General features: G+C 50.7%; 1 protein-coding gene across 1 annotated transcript; it reads left to right on the forward strand.

The window, feature by feature from the left end:
• Positions 1-3206: 3206 nt before the first annotated feature.
• On the forward strand, positions 3207-20143 carry ECHDC3 (enoyl-CoA hydratase domain containing 3; the record flags this gene model as incomplete). The annotated part of the gene is given in 8 exon segments (XM_082840127.1): positions 3207-3504; positions 7762-7818; positions 7820-7881; positions 9464-9495; positions 9499-9561; positions 14445-14478; positions 14481-14644; positions 19844-20143. Coding segments are annotated over 8 exon segments (882 nt in total). The 5' UTR covers positions 3207-3334.
• Between the last annotated feature and the right edge of the window lie 1718 nt (positions 20144-21861).

The raw sequence follows: 21861 nt of genomic DNA on the forward strand, positions 1-21861 counted from the left end.
ATAAAGAGCGGCTGTTATTAAATTAAAAAAATTTTTTTACAATTTTCAAAGTGCTTTTTTAAAAAATTGAAGTATAGTTGATTTACAATGTTGTGTTAGTTTCCGGTGTATGGCAAAGTGATTCCGTGATACACATACGTACCTATTCTTTTTCAGATTCTTTTCCCTTGTAGCTTATTACAAAATATTGAGTATAGTTCCCTATTAAATAAAGTTTAGAAGCAGGTGGAAGTTGTCTCTGAAACCTTCCATTTTCATCTGTGACGTTCATGCTCCGAGTGCCCTCCTCGTTCCTTCTCCCAAAACCCTCTACTCCAGGTCTCTCCTCTACTCCAGCTCCTAGGCTGGGAGGGAGCAGTCTCTTTATCTCTTCCTAGTCAAACCTCCTGTCCTGCCAATGACACTTCATCTTGGTAAGAAGGTGGAAAAGGTCCTCCGGTGGTGGACTTTGGCCCATGATGATCACTTTGGTCAGAGTTTTTGATCCTGCATGACTCAGCCTCAGGGAACATGTTCTGTCTCTTCTGCAGCACTTGGCATGACTGGGGGGGGATGGACACAAATCCCTGTGTGCAAACTCGAGTGTTCTTAAGGATTTAACTTCCTTTTATTTCTCAGCTTATTTCTATTTCAAATCTCCATTCTGCCTGGTGGCGGAAACTAAGCCAATTTGGAATTCTATTCCCGATCCCTGAGTAATAAGCATCTGTTCATTTATAACACCAAGGCTCTGTGCTTGGGCAGTTGTGGCCATCATTAAGCAATCATTGCTCAAAAAGACTTGCTAAAAAAAAAAAAAAAAAAAAAGACTTGCTTCTTCCAAACACATGGGAGGGTTGTACTTTCCTGCACATCTGAAGGTAAGTGTGGTGGTGTGACTTGCTTTGGCAAATGAATCATGAGACCAAGTGCCAGTTCATGCTTCTCCCATCCATTCCTTTTTTTTTAAAATTTATAAATGTATTTATTTATTTTTGGCTGCATTGGATCTTCGTTGCTGTGCGCAGGCTTTCTCTACTTGGAGCGAGCAGGGGCTACTCTTTGTTGTGGTGTGCGGGCTTCTCATTGCCGTGGCTTCTCTTGCTGTGGAACACAGGCTCTAGGCACATGGGCTTCAGTAGTTGTGGCACGTGGGCTTAGTTGCTCCATAGCATGTGGGATCTTCCCAGACCGGGGCTCAAACCCGTGTCCCCTGCAGTGGCAGGCGGATTCTTAACCACTGTATCACCAGGGAAGTCCTCTCCCATCCTTTCTTTTTCCTCTGCCCCAGAGACTGGCAACTTTCCAGATAGAGGCTGCTCCACTGGGTCCCGAGGCAAAGACAGGGCTGACTCAGCACAGAGTTTTCAGCTGATCTGCAGTAGAACAGTAGTGTGAGTGAGAAATGAGGCTTGGTTGTTTGGGGCACATAGACTTGTTTTTGTTGTAGTTGTTTTTGTCACCTCAGCATATTCCAGTCTACCAGAAGGGTACAGGTGACAGCATCCACCCGAGATGTCCTCGTCCCCACCTTGTCTTCAACTTGTCAGTCCACACCTGCTGAGTCATCTCCGTTTCCCACCTCAGGGCTCCTCAGGTCCATACCTTTCTCAGCTGTTTCCAATCCCCTCTCAGAGGACAGGGACAAGTTTGTTGTCACAGCACCGCACTGGACCATGGGAAATTCTATGAGGTGTTTAGGTCCATCTGCCCAGACATTCCGTGCCACCCAGAGTCTCATGAGTGACCTGGAGTTCTACCAGGGAAAGGAGCAATCCTTCCCACTATTCCCACTTCTCCAGGAGGCTTTGGCACACCCTTTTTCCCAAATCCCACTCTCTTCTGGCTTTTCCTGAAGCCCTACTTGCCCTGTCCTTGCCCTCAAACCTGGGGGACCTTAATCTGGCCTCAGGTTAGAGGCCTTGTTCCTATTCATCAACTGCTCCCCAAATCTATTATATCTGCATGGTGTTCTTTCCAATCCCAAGGCTGGGCTTTTACAAATTGAAAGCCAGGAATTGCCCCTGTGTGTCTTAGAGTTCTGCCCCAACTGCCTGAATGGAACGAGGACCAAGGAAATGGAGTGAGTGGTGGTGTTGGTAGAGATGTCAATTGATATTTCAAAATATTATTCTGTACATAAGTGATCTGTCCAATTATGAAGCTGAGAATTAAAGGGGACCTCATTCAAAGGAATCCAGTGTGTGACTATTTTAAGCCACTGTGCAACCTCAATGGCCCCGCCTGTAGATGCCTTTGTATAATTGTTATCCTTGCAAAATTTCTCAGTGTCAAAGCCCGAGGAGGGTCCTGGGCATGGTGTCAACCCTACAGACTGGAAGATCTTTGAGGGCCCAGACCCTTCCTTCCAAGTATCCTGCAAATCTCCAGACTTTAGGAAGTTAAGGAATACAGGACGCAGTTAACTAGCAAATGACAATGAGGATCTTCTCATCACACTTCAGCTCTCAGCCGCAGGATGTGCCCTGTCTCGTGCCAGCCACTTAGATCCTGAAAAGGGCCTCCCTTTCCCTCCTTGGTGCATTGGGGAAACGCAAGATATAAACGTAGATCCCACGGGTTCTCGATAAGAGAAGACACAAAGCATTTAAAAGCCAATACCTGAGTGGGATACAGCTCAAGTAGTGACCTGGGATCACATGAGAGGCCTGGGATAGGATGGGTAGGATAAAGCAATTTGTAAAAAGGTGACGTCCCTAGCTCACATCATTCGCTACCTGCCGACACTTCATTTTTCTCCTAATCTAGGCAAACCACTATGTTCTTGGTGTTGTAACAAAAAGGAGCAAGCTACACCACTGCTCGCCTCCTTTAAACCCTTTCATCTGGCCTTGCAAGGGAAAAAACCCTCAGAGCGTGCCTGAAGGTTTAGAGTCGTTCACCCCAGAACCAACCCCTCAGCTCCTCCCGGGAAGGGCGCCAAGGACCCGGGGGCGGGGCGGCGCGGGGTAAGGGGCGGGGCGGGGGGAGGGATCAGAGTCGGTGTAGGGATATAGGGGGCGGGGCTCCGGGGTGGAGCAAGGGTGGTTGGGGCGCCAGGGGAGGGGTTACGGGGAGCGGAGCGTCGGGGCGGGGCCGGAAGACTAGGGGGCCCGGGCGGTGGGGTGGGGCGGGGCGGCAGGGACCCGGGGGCGGGGCGGCGGGGGCTGGGTCCGGCCTGGGAGAAGAGTCCGGTCGAAACCTGGGCCTGCGATCCCCGACTCGGTTTTGCCCGCTGCCCGGAGCGGTCGAAGCGCAGCGGCCCGGCTCGCTCCCGCGCCCCTCGGAGCTCCCAGAGCCCGCGGTCCTTGGCGTCGAGCTCAGCGGCGTCCGACCCGGCGCGTCTCTGGCCGCCATGGCCCCCGCCGCGGGCCTGCGGGCCTTGGGGGCGAAGGGGTCGGGCTGGCTCCGGCGCGGCCCGTGGCCTCCGCTCACCGCCGGCTTCTGCAGCGGGGGACCGGCCGGGATCGGGCGGCCGGAGCCGGGGTCGCGACCCACCAGCACGCGGCAGCGGGACGGCATCAGGTCAGCGGCCCGCGGGCGTGCGGGGCTGTTCCCAGGGAGGGTGGCCGGCGGGACCCGGGAAGAGAGAGGGGCGGAGGAGGCCGGGCCGCCGACCGCGCCACCCCACGCGGAGTACAGCGAGGCTCGGTCAGTGGTCAGCTCCGCCCGCCACGGAGCCCAGTTTATCCATCACAGCGGATCGGTCCGGCGGAGAAGTCCGACGTGGAGGGAATCCGCGGATGCTGCGTTTACAGACGTCCCTTGCCTGGGCCCAGTGGCCTTCGCGACCCTGCAGGACGCACACGGAGGATTTAAGTGGGGCTACCTGGGAGGCCTCCAGCACTGCCTTTAAACCCAGGCCAAGTCGACAGTGCAGTTGGGCTCAGCGTGGGCAGCCTTGTGGGAGGCGCCACCGCTGCTGTACCTTTGAGAAAGCCCTTCCGTAGAGGGTTCTGTGCCCCACAAACTTGACCTGGCTCCGAGGCGAGGTCAGGCATAGCCGAGCTGCTCCTTGGCCATCATCTAGAAGTGCCCACGTGAGGGCAGGTAAATAAATAGGCTAAAGGACACAGGGTACTGAGCTCTGCCCTTCGGCTCAACAAGCCTAAAACCCTTTTACAAAAACATACCAGGGCACAAACTTGAAAGTGGACAGTGGCGTGATAAAGGTAGAAGGCCCCAGCCCCATCCAGGCCTCACTCTGACGTTTGCCTGGCCAGGGCAAGAGTGCAGAGGGAGGCCTAAGTAGCATGTCTGAGTATTTAGACCTTACAAATCAAGCTGTGAAATATGTTTTCTTCTCCTCCCCTCACGAGTAGGCCGTCCTAAGACCTGGAAGGCTGTGTTTGAATTTACAATCCGCAGGCTCCTAGGAACTCCCCCAAAGCAGGGGAGAGCCTGCAGCTTTGTTCTTTCCTTCCCACCCTGTGCTGCCTGCCTGCCCCACCTCTCCACCCCTCCCTCCTGCTGCTCTGCCAGGGGCTTGGCACACAGGTCTGCAGACACCCCGTGCAGCATGCCCACAATCTGTCTAATCCTTCACCCCCTACAGACAACTGCTCACAGCCACCCTCTGGGCCTAATGGTTCCCACTGCAGAGCCAGGGAATTCCAGGGTTTCAGGTGACTGGGGTGGGGTGTGGAGGAGGGTGGTGATTTCCAGGTGGGCACATCCCAACTTCCCAGTGGACTCCTTGCACACCTGGAGGGGCACCGCTAGAAGAGGGCCTGGGCAGGGGCCCTTCTCGCCCATTTTCAAGGGCACTTCTGTTTTTGCAAATCTGGCCCATTTGGCACGGCAGCCAAGCAACAGAAGATCTCATTGATTCTCCAGAGTTAAACATGAATCAGAAGCGGGCATGGTGGGAACAATCTATCATACATGCTGGGAATGGTTTAGTAGCAAGGAAGCCCGGAGGCCAGCGCTAAAGCAGAACTATGTCAGGCACTAAGTGGGTGAGCTGGAGCAGCTCACTCAAGTGTCCCTTTTCAGAGCTGCTTCTCTCGGTGACAGTACTGCCGTGTAGTGAGGGCCAGCTCAGAGTTGGGTGCTGTGCTCGGCGCTACACACTCCTTATCCCAGCCCTTACTACAGCCCACTAGGTAGATAACGCCCCTTGACAGGGTTCAGAGAGGTAACAGCCTGTTGGAGCTCACATGGCCAGGAGGTAGGGTTGCCAGGAGTCAGAGAAAGGCCCATCCGCCTCCAAACTTGTCATCACTCTTGCCGTGCCATCTCAGGGTACTTGCCACTTAGGTTTAAAAGAGATGCCAAAAAACTAGACAAGGTTAAAATCCACAGCAGTGGTGGAACTGGCCGTGTAAAACACATGCTCTTTTTGGTCATGAATTCAGTCAACAGATACATGTTGAGTGTTGCCCCTGTGTGGGAATCTGGCAGTGTCTTGCCTCCTGGACCTTCTGGTGGTTTACGCCGATAGGATGGCCTTCCGACAGCTCACTGTGGCATCTACAGGGACCATCTCTTGCCCCGTGAATGGAAAGTTTACATTTTTTTTTAAATAAATTTATTTATTTTTTGGCTGCGTTGGGTCTTCGTTGCTGCGCGTGGGCAAGCGGGGGCTACTCCTCGTTGTGGTGCATGGGCTTCGCATTGTGGTGGCTTCTCTTTTTGCGGAGCATGGGCTCTAGGTGTGCGGGCTTCAGTAGTTGTGGCATTGAAATTGTGGCTCAGTAGTTGTGGCTTGCGGGCTCTAGAGCGCAGGCTCAGTAGTTGTGGCACACGGGCTCAGTAGTTGTGGCTCGCGGGCTCTAGAGCACAGGCTCAGTAGTTGTGGTGCACGGACTTAGTTGCTCCGCGGCATGTGGGATCTTCCCGGACCAGGGCTTGAACCCGTGTCCCCTGCATTGGCAGGCGGATTCTTAACCACTGCGCCACCAGGGAAGCCCCGGAAAGTTTACACTTTTATCAACTGCCCTGGTGGTGACCTCACTCTTAAAGAGATCCTCTCTCAAGAGGGGTGGTGTTAAAGCTCCAGGTGCAAGACATCCCATGTTCTGAACCAAAGTAGCCACTGGGGGAATTCAGACGCGTGAGATTCTGAGGAGGTATTATCCACGGGGTTTGATATCCTGTGGAATGAGGAACGGAGCCATTGGGCAATCCAGGATGGCTTTCTGAGATAAGCGAAGGGGGAGGGGCCGCTGAGGTCACTGGGGGAAGACGCCCAAGGGGCGCCTTGGTGGAGGAGTCCTGGAAGCAGGCTGGTGAACTTGTGGGTCTGGAGCTCAGAGAGAGGTTTGAAGTGGGGCAAAGACTGGGTGTGGTCAGCACAGAGGTGGTAGCTGATGCCAAGGCCACGGTGAAGTGGCCCGGGAGGAGTGTATGGAACAAGAAGAGGGCAAAAGAGGGGACTCTGAGGGTCGTGGCATTTGGGGCTGAGAAGAAGGCTAGGAGCCCGTCACGGGAGTAGAGAAGGAGCAGCAAGAGAAGCACCAGAAAAACGGGGGGGGAGGAGCATGTTTCCAGAAGGCGAGCAGGACCACGGCGGCCACTGGGTTTGGTTCTGGCAATCGGGAGAGTCTTGGCAGCAAAGCTTCAGTGGAGTAGCAGGCACAGAAGCCCGGTGACCCTGGGTTGACACAGCAGTGGAAATATCAGATTCAAAAAAGAATGAGGGACTTCCCCGGTGGCACAGTGGTTAAGAATCCGCCTGCCAATGAAGGGGACACGGGTTCGAGCCCTGGTCAGGGAAGATCCCACATGCTGCGGAGTAACTAAGTGCGTGCGCCACAACTACTGAGCCTGTGCCCTAGAGCCCACGAGCCACAACTACTAAGCACACGTGCCACAACTACTGAAGCCTGTGCGCCTAGAGCCCGTGCTCTGCAACGAGAAGCCACCGCAGTGAGAAGCCCGCGCACTGCAATGAAGAGTAGTCCCCGCTCGCCTCAACTAGAGAAAGCCCGCGCGCAGCAATGAAGACCCAACACAGTCAAAAATAAATAAATTTATATTAAATTAAAAACACTTATTAAGAAAAAAAGAATGAGGAAGGCAGAAAACGTGGGCGGAGATGGATGGGAAACAGATAGAAAATATACAACAATCATCTGGTGTCTGGCTCGTTGCCCATTCCATATAAGATCAAAAAGAAGACATTTCTATGTTTAGGCAGTAAGATGAAAATCCAGGTTATTATCACCAGCACGTGGGGTACTTAAAACAGCAAGCAGGCCTTTGAACACCAGCTTTTGGGGGATGACGTCCCGGACGCCCTCTTGCTGCACAGTTCTTCACGTATCACCCCATTCTCAAACAGGAACGATTTTGCTGAATTACAGGATGTCACTACAGAGGAGGGAGACAGTGTTGTCAGATACGCATATTGGCAACTGCACCTCAGCTGCCTCTTCTGTGGGGTGGGTGGGAGGAGATTTGGGGCCATATTTTCTCTCCGGACCCTGCTGCTGTCTTACAGACCTCGCAGCCACTCAGTCTGGGCGGCGATGATTTTGGAACTGCTGCGTCTTGCCCTTTCTGTGGAGGTGGCAGTAATGGTTCTGAGAGCAAACTTGGAGAAAAAGGGAAACAACTCAAGGGAAGAGAGAGAGCCCCACGTGCATCCCAGGTCGTCTCCTTGTCTTGACCTGGCTGTCACTCCCGAGAGTTGACAAACCCTCTCAATGGCCTCTGAGCGCCCACAGCTCTCTCTTCTGGGGTTTTCTAAATAGCTCCCAAATTAGAAAGGAATTGCAAGGGGTCCTTACTTGCTTTGACTTGGCACGTGACCCGGTAATTATAACTTGTTCTTCGCAGGAGCATTGTCTTAAGCGATCTAAAGAGAAGAAACGCGCTGTCACCGGCGACGCTGAGATCTCCAAAACGACATTCTTCACGAAGCCGAAAGCCAAGCTCTGAAGGCCATTATTATTTCAGGTATTGGTCAGGTGTCCATCCTCAGTGTTCTGCAGAGCCCAGAAGAGGTGTCTCAAAATTCTTTGGTTAACTAGGGCATTCCCTCATTTAATGGGAGAATTATTTTGAAGCTCCTAAACTTGTGTATGGTGGGAACCTTGGTGCTGACACTACTAACTGTGGAAATTATGGCAAAGATTACTGTGCAGTGAAAATATGTCTTTTCCTTTCTGTTGGATACTAAACATTGCCACTCGTGGCTATGCTGGTCTTCCCATCAAAAGCAGAGCACTGATTTCCTCGTGGACCTTGTATGATGGGTTTAATCGCCAGTCCTTTTGGTAGACTGCCTAGTCGGCTAGGACCAGGCTGCTAGGACACTCGATCGGTTTGTCTTTCAGTTCTTACCAGGCTCTTAACTGAGATGAGCAGTCTTCTTCAACGGTGCCAGAAAGGGTGCCACATTTTGCCCAATTCTTTCCTTGCTCTTCTTCCAGTAAGAATTTTTACCAAATTATCTGGTGATGATGGCAGTGGTATAAATAATAGCAATGTCAGTATTTTTAAAGCCTCCACAGACAAGTAATATGGGTGATGCTCTGTGATGCTTTTTTTTAAAAAAAATTAAGGATCAGGGCTTCCCTGGTGGCGCAGTGGTTGAGAGTCCGCCTGCCAATGCAGGGGACGCGGGTTCATGCCCCGGTCCGGGAAGATCCCACATGCCGCGGAGCGGCTGGGCCCGTGAGCCATGGCCGCTGAGCCTGCGCGTCCGGAGCCTGTGCTCCGCAACAGGAGAGGCCACAACAGTGAGAGGCCCGCGTACCGCAAAAAAAAAAAATAAGGATCAGTGTTTCTGGAGAATGTGACCTTCTTATCGGTGGTTGAATATACATTTTCAACTGTTTTATGTGGTGAAGAGAAAAGAAATAGAGCTGTTTGAGGTCAGCAGTCGGGGGCGTGACCCGGATGCAGGAAGGCAGCTCACCTCCAGATGGCGCCATTTCCTCCCTTGCTGCCTGTCAGAACCGCCAGGACAAGAGGAAATATGAAGTGTTTCCGGCTTATCAGTGGAATTACACTTTGTTGTGGTGGTTAATGACAACAGTGACAATAAAACCACCTCCTCAGGTCCCTTGTTTATAAAATAAAGGGATTCTCTTCACACTTTGACCTTCCTGACTCCAGCCCTAGGGGTGGCCCGCTGTCTACAGGCTAAATGACAGGGGCGCTGCTGAAGGCCTGGTGGATTTATGTGGCCCTGGGTCAGTCGGTATACTCAGGCCAGACCAAGTCCCAAAAAAGGGACGACTCTGAAAAGAGTACCGTCGCCTTGGTCCCTGAGCCTTCTCCTTTTTGTAATTGTGTGTCTTCATTGGTTTCCACCAGGGACCTTTTAGAAAACAGATGCCTCACCCTGCACTGTCATCATAAAATACTAGCTGCAGCTTTTCAGGCTATCTGGAATTATTCTTATCAAAATCGGGCCATTAACTTTCTCTAAGCGTCCACAGCATCGATACGCTCGCTCCCTGAAGTTATTCACAGCCCCAGCTCTGGCTGTTTACATCTCTGTCTTTTCTTTGCTCAACTGGAAACACTGCAGCTGAGGGGCCTGTATTTTCTTCTGGGCATGACTGAAAGGAACTGACGGGTGAGCATGGCCCAGATTATCACGCTGAAGTGTTCCGAACCTGTTCTGAGGTAAGCCAGGGTGACAGTTGACTTTGCAAGCCTGAGAGTGATAACAGTATTAAATATTGAATTAGGCTTCTAGTTTACAGATAAGGTCTTAAGCTATGAGATGTCACCACTGCAGAACTATTGAAACCTCTATGGTCATTGGCAAACCCTTCATCCAAGCAACTATTTGGTGTAGACTTTTCAGAAGCGACCGTGGTTGGCTTTTGATCTTGCCATAGGCCAAAGAAAGGAAAACATAAGCTGCGACTCAGAGTTGCCATCTCTGCCTTAAGGGGGTATGTCTTGGTATCCATGTCTTAAGTAAGAGGTAAAGGGTAGAAATGTACATCTTTAGAGAGGAAGAACCTAAGATTATTAAAAGTTTTAAAATTTTAAACTAAAACAACTCTGTTAATGGCAAAGAGAACATTCATAACAATAATGATTATTATTTTTTTATTTTTATTTTTTTTGCGGTACGCGGGCCTCTCACTGTTGTGGCCTCTCCCGTTGCGCGGAGCACAGGCTCCGGACGCGCAGGCTCAGCGGCCATGGCTCATGGGCTCAGCCGCTCCGCAGCATGTGGGATCCTCCTGGACCAGGGCACGAACCCACGTCCCCTGCATCAGCAGGCGGACTCTCAACCACTGCGCCACCAGGGAAGCCCTTAACAATAATGATTTTTAAAATTATTTTCAAACGCTTCTTTCAACTAACCTTTATAATCACTGCCTCCAAGTAGGAAAATTACCCTCTTCATTTTCACCTCCGTCTTCTCTTTAACCACATTAAGGAGGGAAATTGACAACAGATGCAGGGGAGGAAGGACAAAAGTTGGGGGTGACTTACAAATGCATCAAATCAACCCAGATAACCAAAAATATAGAATCCAACTTTAAGTAACACATTGTTCATTTAATGAGCATCTATTGAGCACCTGCTGTATGCATACTTGCAAGATACTGAGGGAAACAGTAGGAAAAAAGAGTTTCCAGCCGACCTGAAACTGGAAATCTAGTTGAGAAGGAAGACGTATAAAGCAGTTTCATAACCTAACCCTAAGATTACTTCACCTAATTTCTCCTTCGTACATTGACTTAGTCATTCATCTCTTTGGTTATCAATGTTTATTAATGATTCAACAAATATTTAGCGATACCTTCACTTTAGACCAGACAGAAGTGAGCATCAGAGAGGGGAAGGTGACTGGGATACATTCTCGTTTTCCTTGCCCTTCCAGAAACCCCTTAGGAGATCACATTATATTTTCTCATTTCGTGGAGGGACAAACCGGAAAAGTGATTGACTTGACTTCATGGAGATGGAAGCAAGTCAGAGCCAAGACTTCAGTCTTGTGTTTCACGTTAATGATGTTTATGGGACATTCCGCTGTTGTGTTTGCCAGCTGGTGCTTTGCCAGCTTGGTGCTGTAAAAGTTATTTTTCTACTAATACCTGGTATGTTTGGTCGAAATAGAAGATCATCGTAGAGAACCAGGGGAGCCCTTCCATCCTCCCTAAAGGGCCTGTTTTGGTCACTTTTCTGTGGTATCTTCATGAACTGAGATCTAAACAGCAAAGGGCCACAGGGGAGCTGAGATTCTCCCCCGGACAAAGGCCAGATCTTCTGGAAGCTTCCACCCCACGGATGCCTCCAACTCACTGAAAAAAGACGCATACAGGACCTCACCCCGATGTAGTAAAATAGGACCTGAAAGTACACTGACTTCTCTAATACTTTCTCGAAGAAAATCACATTGCCCTGGATAAATCTGAACACCGTGAACTTGTGTGAGATTTCAGTTTGCAAGTGTAATCAGCAGGCAGACGGGAACAGAATGAGCTAGGTATTTCCCCGTTCAGTGTATGCACGAGAACAGGGGATGGAAGAAAGGAAGAAAGATCTGGATTGTCTCCGCATCTAAGTTCTGTAGCAGATTTGTCACAGACCACAAGTGCTGCATGATGGTTAGTTATTTACAAATCAGAAATGGGGCAAATTGAAAATGAGAAGAAACACCTGGTCAGGGAAGAGCGAACGTCACCTCCCTCAGGCAGATGTGGGGGGCTTTCGCTGGAGGCCCGTCCTGGTCTCTTCTTTTGTCCCATTCAAGTTTGAAGGTGGAAATCCTGGTCCAGGAAGAGTCTTCCCTCCTCCTCACACCCACCACTGATGTGACAAAGGGACAGGGCCACTTGCTTTGGGAACGAGCGTAGAACCCTCCGTGATGCTGTTCAGTGAGGCTGGGGCAGAGTTAAATTTATGTCCCATTTTGGAGTAGGCAGGACCAAAACAAGTACTGAATTTAGGAGGCAAAATAGGAGGACTAATCATTCTTGATAATCAAGGGGTTGGTTACCCAGCTGGTGTATTGGCTAGGTTCCCTCTGTCTTCCCTGAATTGCTCTCTAACTTTATTTAAAATATTTTTTAATTATAAAAGTAATAGAGGGCTTCCCTGGTGGCGCAGTGGTTGAGAGTCCGCCTGCCGATGCAGGGGACATGGGTTCGTGCCCCGGTCCGGGAAGATCCCACATGCCGCGGAGCGGCTGGGCCCGTGAGCCATGGCCGCTGAGCCTGCGCGTCCAGAGCCTGTGCTCCGTAATGGGAGAGGCCACAGCAGTGAGAAGCCCGCGTACCGCAAAAAGAAAAAAAAAAAAAAGTAATAGATACTTCTTATAGAAAATTTGGAAAATCTAGAAGAACAAAAATAAATTACTGATACTACACCCATGATCATACCACCCAGGGAGAACTGTAATTAATATTTTGCTGTATTTCTTTTTCATCCTTTCCCATGTGTACCCATTTGTTTGAATGATCATACATGGGTGTGATTATACAGTATAATTGTATAATATCATCATAGCACTGAATGCTTACTATGTGCCAGGTGATACTTTGAGAACTTTAGACATATTAATTTACATAATCTTCCTGTTCTGTAAGGTTGTTACTATAATTATACCCATTTTACAGATGTGAAGACTGAGGGATAGGAAGAAAGTAAGTGATAGCCGGGGTGTCGGCCCCCAGCAGCCTCACTGCAGACCACCATGCTGATATTTCTCTCAGAAAATTTCATTGTAATAAGAATGTAGCATTCCATTGCATTGGAATATATTTTAGTTTATATAGCCATTTACTTATTTTTGTATATTTATATGATTTATAGTTTTTACTATTATAAAGTAATGATTTGGTGAACATCTTGGTCCAGACAGCTTTTTGCCCTATTTCAGATTATCTCTTAGAATTCCTAGATCGAGGGTAGGATATTTTTAATGTTGGTGATCTACTGGATTGCCTAAGTATTTCCCACCAGCTTGTGTGGAATCTCAGCCCTTCCTAGACGACAGGCAGGAGACAGACTGTGCCACCCAAGTCACAGCCAACTGACTCTTCCTACCTTCAGCTGATCGGGTGACGGATGACACTCAGAGCTGAAACAGTCTTTTCTGCCTCTGCAGTCAGACCTTACGTGCTCTTGTGCAGCCTGCTTGCTACTGTGTCCCCTGAGAAGCAGCGCTGCCCCTCACCCTCCCCATCCTCACGTATGTGCACGAACCCCCTGTACCCGCCAGCAGTTTGGGGTGCTGGTACGTGTATGTGCATTCCTCTGGAGGAGGGTCATTAGCATTTACCAGGTTCTCAAAAGGCGAACCCCCAATTCCTGATATCAGGACTATGATATCATATCCCTAAATATATAATTGGTCACTTTATAATAAAGCTAACAAGTACCAAATGTCCATGAGCACAAAAGGTAAGTTCCTCAGGCAAAACCTTGGGATCCGCAAAGGTCGTTTTCCTTGGAGCGGCTGCCTGGGAAGCAAGGCCAGGTCCCCGCCTCCCCTCCCTCCTGCTGGGGTCGAAGGGCAAACATTTATACACTGAAGTCACCATAGTAACACAATCTGTTTAGAGTGTCATGGAAAAAATGGAGAAATTAACCAAGTTACTTCATAAGCTGCAAAACTAAGTTAAAGTTCTGGAGATTTTGGGGGGGAGGGGTCTCACCTGAGCCAGTTTCCAGCTACCCTCTCTGTGCCAATGCATTTTAGAATTTTGTTTATTTTATTTAATTTATGTATTTATTTATTTTCCGGTATGCCGGCCTCTCACTTTTGTGGCCTTTCCTGTTGCGGAGCACAGGCTCCGGACGCGCAGGCTCAGCGGCCATGGCTCACGGGCCCAGCCGCTCCGCGGCATGTGGGATCCTCCCGGACCGGGGCACGAACCCATGTCCCCTGCATCGGCAGGCGGACTCTCAACCACTGCGCCACCAGGGAAGCCCTGGAATTTTGTTTATTTTGATGACAGCAGGGTGTTCCCCACCATCTTAATAGAATTGAGAGAGTATCATGGTGATAATTGGAGAATTACTAAGGAAATTACTTCCCAGGCCCTTTCCCACCTGTTTCAGACTTTTAACACAAGAGCTCCATGCAGGCACCTTTGAGACAGAACTGCTTGTTCCCCAGAGGTCAAAGTCAGCCCTCTTCTGCAGCGGGGTTGCTAGGGGAGCAGTTGAGGGGATAGCATCCTCACAGAAATCATGCTTAGGGACAGACCAGGGGCCTGGAGTCAGACAGAGGTGGCTCAGACCCCATAGCCCCCCTCGCAGATCTGGTGGCCTTAGAGGGTTACTTCCCCCGTGAGCCTTGGTGTCCTGGTTCCTTCCTCCTGGATATCAGGAAGACCAAATCACACAGTCTGGCTCACCGTCGATATTTAATGAAAGTTATTCTCTTTGTGACTTCCCCTACCCTTTTTGTCGTAGAATCTGATACACTGATAGCATATGAAAAGGGCTCTGAAAACAGTAAAGTCACATAAAATCCTGAGTGTTACTGTCGCACCTCACTCTTGGATGGAAGCGAAGCAGGTGTGTTTGCTCTTCAGGTCATGATGCTGATCCAGGCCCACCTGGTCCCCATCACCGCATGGTGAACGGCCTGGCCACTGCCGCCGGGTGTCAGCTGGTTGCCAGCTGTGACATTGCTGTGGCGAGTGACAAGTCCTCCTTTGCCATGCCAGGCGTGAACATCGGGCTCTTCTGCTCCACCCCCGGGGTGGCCTTGGGGAGAGCGATGCCGAGAAAGGTAACTGAACTCCCTGCACCTCCTTGCTAACTGTGATCCTCCAGTGCCTGTGAGGGTGAGGTCCAGAACTTTCTTGTTGAAAGTACCGTTTGATTCAGGACATTCTGCCCAAAGCAGAGCTGGCTGAATGTACTAATGTCTCGTGTTGGGAGGTTATCCCAGTGGCTGTCAGTTTGTAAGTCACTGCTTTTCATTCTTGCCTACCCCTCAATACAGCTGGTTAGGTTTTTAGATATGCTTTGTTTTCATAAAGGTGAACATTTTTTGCACTCTTATTTGAAATGCAATTCAGACACAGTTTTGTTGCACGGAAAGGTTGCCCATGAGCTATAATAGCATGGTGACATATGCCAGTATAAGAGGCTAGGACATTCCGTCGCTGGCTTGCTGTTTGCCAGCAATCTGTCTCATTCCAGAACGGACTGAAAGTAGCTGATACACTGAGTGTGTCAGGTTTGCAGTGGTTGCAGGAATGTCCTGTACATGGTGTGTCGAATCTGCCCCGGAAGGAGCTGCATTGCCAGAGTTGTTCTGTTGTTGCTAATCCGAGTGAAGTCCACTTTCTTCACAAACTTTCCTCCTTCCTATAACGTCATAAAGAATGTTTACTGAACAGCTCTTAAGTGGAAACCGGTGGTTTCCTTGTTTTCCTTGTAAGGAAAAATACATCCTTATTCTCAACTGGAAATCTGTTTTTAAAGGGGGTGCCAGAGTCGTAGCAAGTAGGGAATCTAAATTGCTTTCTAGAATATATTAACCATTTTAGCATCAACTAGGAAAATTAGCAGTTGCTCATATGCCGGAGGCACAAAAGAAATGAGCCCCAAGGGAAATCAAGCCACAGGACCAAGAGGTTCAGGGGAGCACACCGGCCTTTCATGCACCTCATTAGCTTTTACAGAAATGTGTGTTTGTGAGAAAATTCTGGTGACAGATACCTACAAACACATACACTTATGAAAACCAGCTGGACATGGGCTCCACATCGGAAAAGGTGACCCTCAGAACACAACAGCTTGCTCCAGTGTCCTCAGACCCAGGGGGGTGTCTGGATCCCACCAGGATACACGTTTACCTTAAATGTTACGTATTAATTCAATAAACACTTCTTCAGTCCCTGCCTGGTGCCAGCACATTAAATTAAAATGCATCACAAAGTTATCATCAGAGCTTATGAACGAAGTATCTTGTAATTGTGCAAATCAAATCTCCAGGCCTTTTGCACATTAAAAGTGGTTGCTTGGCCAACCTGCTGCTGTTCAGCTTTGACACCTAACATTCTGGAAGGTTCTGTGTTAAAGCATTTGAAAACTTTAAATCAGCCCTACTTTCCAGATAAGAATCTATTCTTTCTCAAAACAAACTTTAGGACTTCCCTGGTGGTGCAGTGGTTAAGAATCTGCCTGCCAATGCAGGGGAGTGCGTTCAAGCCCTGGTCAGGGAAGATCCCACATGCCGCGGAGCAACTAAGCCCGTGTGCCATAACTACTGAGCCTGCGCTCTAGAGCCCGTGCTCCGCAACAAGAGAAGCCTCCATAAAGAGAAGCCCGAGCACCACAACGAAGAGTAGTCCCCGCTCGCCGCAACTAGAGAAAGCCCACACACAGCAACGAAGACCCAACACAGACAAAAATTAAAAATAAATTCTCATTTAAAAAAAATATTAAAAACAAACTTTAAAAATCAAGGCTTATACTTGAGTCCCAGAAACTTACAAATTGATCATATGTGTCAAATTTTAAATTCGTTTTTGAGAAGAAAGAAGGAAAAAAATTTTTGTCAAAGACAGGCCTTAAATTCCCAGGAAGCCCAGTTCTCAGAACCATGTTGCATAAATCTCACCTGCGTGGCCCGCCCCAGGAGGAAAACTAGGGATTCACAAAAATCTAAAACCGACCAAAACACACCTGCCTATCGTCAGTGCTTGGCTGCACCCACAGGGACGCATCCATACACGGGCCGCCACCTGCGTGGGTGACATGCCAGCGTTCCCGTGCACATCCGCCGGGAAGCAAAACTAGCAGGTGCCTTTGCAAAGTGGCCCAGTCGGGAAGCTCCGCCCCTTTCAACACGGCTGAGGCGGCAGGTGTGGGTCGCCAGTGCCCTCTGCTGGTCACCCTAGGGAACTGCCTAGCGTGCGGAGGACGCTGCCTTTTGTCCTGCAGAAACCGTGGCGAGGAGCTCTCGGGTTCCAGCCAGACTGAGCCTGGGCGTGAATCATTTATCACGTGTGCAAAGTGTCCCCCTCCCCCAGCTTGAGTTAAATATGCATCTTCGTTGCACGTATAGACGACCTGCCTGGTGTAGCTGCTCCCTCCCGCAGTCAGAGCTGGTCTCACCCAGCCCCTAAAGCAGTGGGTACCACGGGCAAGGGGAGCACGTGAAAGACCAGAGCCCCGGCTTCCCAAACCAGTCAGGTCTCCGCGGGAACACTTGCTTTCTCCAGTTTACCCACAGTAACTCTGTGCATCTGCGGGATCTGAATTCCTAATTGATTAGATCAGAGTAGAACTTGCAAGATGGAGAGGATGTTAAGTGAAAGCCTTGCTACCCAGCCCGCGTGCGGATCACCAGAGAGCCTGGGAACCGGGGGTCTCAGGCCCCCCCCCCGACCCACCGCGTCAGAATCTGCATGTTAACGGTGACGCTGTGGCCACCACAGGCGTATGTTCAACAGCCCACCTCACGGAAGGGCTGGGGTCTCAGCGACTCACCGGAGGTCTCCCGGCTGATGAAGTTAACCCATGATCCCCTGTCAGGTCCTTCCCTTCCGGTCCTGCCGAATCGCAGCCCTAATGCTGACGCACCACCAGCTAGTTCTTCTCCTACACGTGCCTTGAGGAACCCCAGAGACGCCTCTGCTTTAAATAATCAGGGGCCTTGATACCTAAAGCCAACACTGGAGATTCATACAAATTTACAGGAGGAAGAAGCCTGTTAATAACAGGCACTGCATTTACTAGGGGCCTCCTGGGTGCCCCGCACTGTAGTATAAGTTTTACACAGCTTTCTCCAATCTTCACAATTCTGCAGGAGAATGGGAATCTTTACTCCCGTTTTTTCAGATGAGGAAACAGACTCAGAGGGTTAAACTGCCCCCATAAGTTTGTGTGGTTGGTAAGTGGGATTGGAACTTGGGGACATCAGACACCAGGGGTCAGCCTTGAAGGTCAGCCTTGGCTTCAAGTGCTTTTTGTTGCTTTTAATACAGATACTCTGGGAAGAGGAAGTATAAAATCACCACCTTGTTAGGGGGACCCTAACAAGGGTTGATAACAGAAAAGGGTGAGAGGAGGTATTTTCTTCTCTCATCTGAAGTTTCAGGGGAAACAGTAAGTAAAGATTGTGCTAATTTGCCATAAAATAGGCTTTCTTTTTCTCAGGGAATGCCACTCTATTATCTAATCCGTGTGGGTACAACCCCTATAAATCAATGTGTTGCTAAATAGCGTTACCCCACCAGGCAGGTAAGGACACTGATGCCAGAGAGGGCCATGAACTAGGCAGGACCAGGTAGGAAGCTGAAGGCAGGCCAGGAGCATGAGTGCCCGGGACAGGGGGGACTCTCGTGTTCTCTTGCTCCTTCCCCAGATCGGACCCCCTGGCCTCTGCCCTTCACTGGGACTCGCTGGGCGTCTTCAGAGGCGTCTTACTTAGCAGCCCTGGATCAGCAGCACCGGTTTTTAGCTCCACATTCACACAGGCACTTCAGACACGCTTTGCAGTGACAATGCTGTTCCTCTTCAACTATGAAATAGTCACTGTAGCTCCTGCTGCCTCCAGCATGTCATCATGAAGTTTCCAAAATTGGACAACATTGGGATTTAGTCCTCTCCCCTAACTGCAGAGGAGAAAATGGGGCCAACATCGCCTTGTCCCTGGTGGCCAGTCCAGTCCACTGTGTGCTCCATCTGCACCTATGATGGCATCTGTACCCGCCTTCTGGCCTCTCCTCTTCCACCAAAGCCCAATCCCCCAGTGATACGATCTACTCTCATGATTCAAAAAACCACCTTAATCAGTGGTTCTAATCTGGGAGCAGTACTGGCGCCAGGGGCCGTTTGGCAGTGCCTTGATTGTCACAAGTTGGGACAGGGGTACTGCTGCCCGGTAGATAGAGGCCAGGGATGCCACAAACATCCTACAATGCCCAAGACAGCCCCACACAACAAAAAAATTATCTGGTCCAAAACATACAATAGCCCTGAGGTTGAAAAACCATGACCTAAGTGCTGATGATACCGCAAGCTAGTCCAATGATCTATAACAAACCACCCTCATCAACTCAGTGGCTGCAAACAATAGTAATTTGTTTAGCTCGTGAATCTGCAACTTGGACAGGGCTCAGAGAGGAAGGCTTATCTCTGCACCACAGTGTCCGTGGCCTCAGCTGGGAAGATCTGGAAGGGGAGCATGACAGCTGGGGGTGGTGGTCTGAGGGCCCGCCCGCTCCCACATCTGGCTGTTGAGGCTGCCTCTCAGCTGAGACCTCGGCTGGGCTGGTCAGGGGCACACACAGCACAGCCTCAGAGTGGCTCGGGCTTCCTCACGGCGTGGCAGCTGGGCTCCAAGGCTGAACAGCTGGAGAGAAAGAACCAGTGGAAGCCGTGTCACCTTCTGACCTGGCCTCTGCAGGACTGTGGCATCACCTCTCCTGTACTGTGTTTGCCTCCATCCATCCACTCCTTAAATCACTCACCAGTAAATATCCTGGAGGCTGCCTACTATGTGCAAGGTACTCTTCTCGTGCTGGTGATACAGAAATAAACAGAAGAGTAAAAAAAAAAGTCTCTGACCCTAGTGAAGCTTATGTGCCAATAAAGGAGATAATACAATAAACAAAATGAATGTGTAAGCTATATAGTAAATGGTGAAAGTGCAAAGGAAGACAATGCAGCCCGAAGGGGGGATGGTGCTGGGGTGTGAGCTGTGATTTCAATAGAGTGGTGACACATGACCTGAAGGAGATGAGGAGGGTCCCCCCCTCTCCTGGGTGCTCATGGATCCCACCCCTGGCAGGAGTCTGGGGATGGAAGACCTCAGAGGTGATGGGGACATGGTGTTTGAGGAGCAGGTAACTGGCCCGAGCGTCACGGTACAAACAGTCTCTGCAGAGTGAAGCGGGGCGGGTGGGGCCTGGGCGGCACTGGGTCGCAGGATGGCCAGTGCCTAAGTAACGGCCCCTGTCCCCTCCCACAGGTGGCCTTGGAGGTGCTCTTCACCGGGGAGCCCGTTTCTGCGCGGGAGGCCCTGCTCCACGGGCTGCTGAGCAGGGTGGTGCCGGAGGACGAGACCACGCGGATGGCGAGGAAGGTGGCCTCGCCGGGCCGGCCCGTGCTGTCGCTGGGCAAAGCCGCCCTCTACGGGCAGCTGGCTCGGGACCTCAGGACCGCCTGCCACCTCACCTCCCAGACCATGGTGGACAACCTGGGCCTGCCGGATGGCCAGGAGGGGGTCAAGGCCTTCCTCCAGAAGAGGAAGCCCGTCTGGTCACACTGAGCGGCCTCATCAGAGGAACCGGGGGCCGTGAGCCCAGTGGGCAGCGCTCAGGGTTCTCCCCCACCGGCCCCACCCGTGACCTTCCGACCCCCAGACACCACCGCTGCCTCATGACTGTAGCAGAGCCAGCCTGCTTTTCCGGCATCAGTCACGTCTCAGTGCACGGGGTCTGGGTTACGAGTCAGCGCTCCCTGGGGAAGGGGTGACCTGGAGAGTCGGGTGCTAACGTGAGCGGAAGGGCTGTGAGCACACAAGAAAGCCCATGTGTGACGCTCCTTCCCAGGACCTTAGATGAGGGGATGCCCCCGCCAGGGGAGAAGGTGAAGATAAAACTGAGGCGAGAAGGAAGGATTTCAGCCCGACTCTGTGACCGGAAAGGGCCCCCAAGGTGGAGGTGGTGGTGCTGGTTGCCCACGACAGAAACATTGCAGATCTTCAGGAGATGCTCTCCCCTCTGAAAATCTTCCTGATTCTACTGAGAAATAATCATGCCTCTGGCTTTGGGATAATCTTATGGGGTCTTTTAAAGATTACCTATTTAGAGAGACTGGTAATTTTAACTCCCCAACCAGACTGTAAGCTGGTTGAGAGAAGAAAATCAATGAACTCTGTCTTTGATGCCTGTGCTGATGGACGTCTGGTAGGTGCCTGGTGCCTCTGTAACGAAGGTCCCTGCCACCAGGATACTGGGAACCTGGACCCTGGGCTAACCCTGAGGATAAAAGCATCAGGGAGAGAAAGGAGGGACGCAGAACACACATTGTCCCCACGAGGGATCACTTCCTCCGGAAGCATTTCCAAACTCTGCTCAGCTTCTGGTGAAGAATCCCGACTAGCCTCGAGCACTTGAGTTCCCCAAAGGTGGTTCAGGACCTAAACGTCTTACCTTCTGGCTTCTGGTCCACTTAGGCCCTGGAAATGGCCCAGACCTCGCCTCCGCCAGCTCACACCTGGGGCTGATCTTGTTTGTTAAGGCCAATTTTTTTTTTTACCTATGATTAGAGTGGCCGTAAATGTAATTCGTACCAAAGACAGAGACCCGTGAGGCTCTACCCGGTGGTTCTCATTCTAATCACGGGGGCAAGCAGCCCCTGGAAGGGAGGTCCCCTAGTGGGTTTCTATTGAGATTGGCCTTTTTTTTTTTCTTTGCCAGAGTTTAGAAAGGTGAAAAAGAGTGTTTTCTTGGAGGGCTTCCCTGGTGGTACAGTGGTTAAGAATCCACCTGCCAGTGCAGGGGACACAGGTTTGAGCTCTGGTCGGGGAAGATCCTACATGCCGCGGAGCAACTAAGCCCGTGCACCACAACTGCTGAGCCTGCGCTCTAGAGCCTGTGAGCCACAACTACTGAAGCCCGCGCACCTAGAGCCCGTGCTCCGCAAGAGAAGCCACTGCAATGAGAAGCCCACACACCGCAACGAAGAGCAGCCCCTGCTCGCCGCAACTAGAAAAAGCCCGCACGCAGCAACGAAGACCCAACGCAGACAAAAATAAATAAAATAAATGTAAAAAAGAATGTTTTCTTGGAAAGGAGGAGCTTGTTACTGAGAATGTTCCTCAGAAGAAGAAAGATCATCAGAGCCACCAGTCCCTGGAGCCCAGTACACACCAGCACCCCCTGTACATTCTCGTTCAGTCACCACCAGAATCCAGCAGAGCGGGGCCACCATCACCTCCAGCTTACAGATGGGTGGTGGAGACCGGGGAGAGGGAGGGTCCCA

This window comes from Leucopleurus acutus (genome assembly GCF_964270905.1).
Source record: "Leucopleurus acutus genome assembly, chromosome: 1".
NCBI lineage: Eukaryota > Metazoa > Chordata > Mammalia > Artiodactyla > Delphinidae > Leucopleurus > Leucopleurus acutus.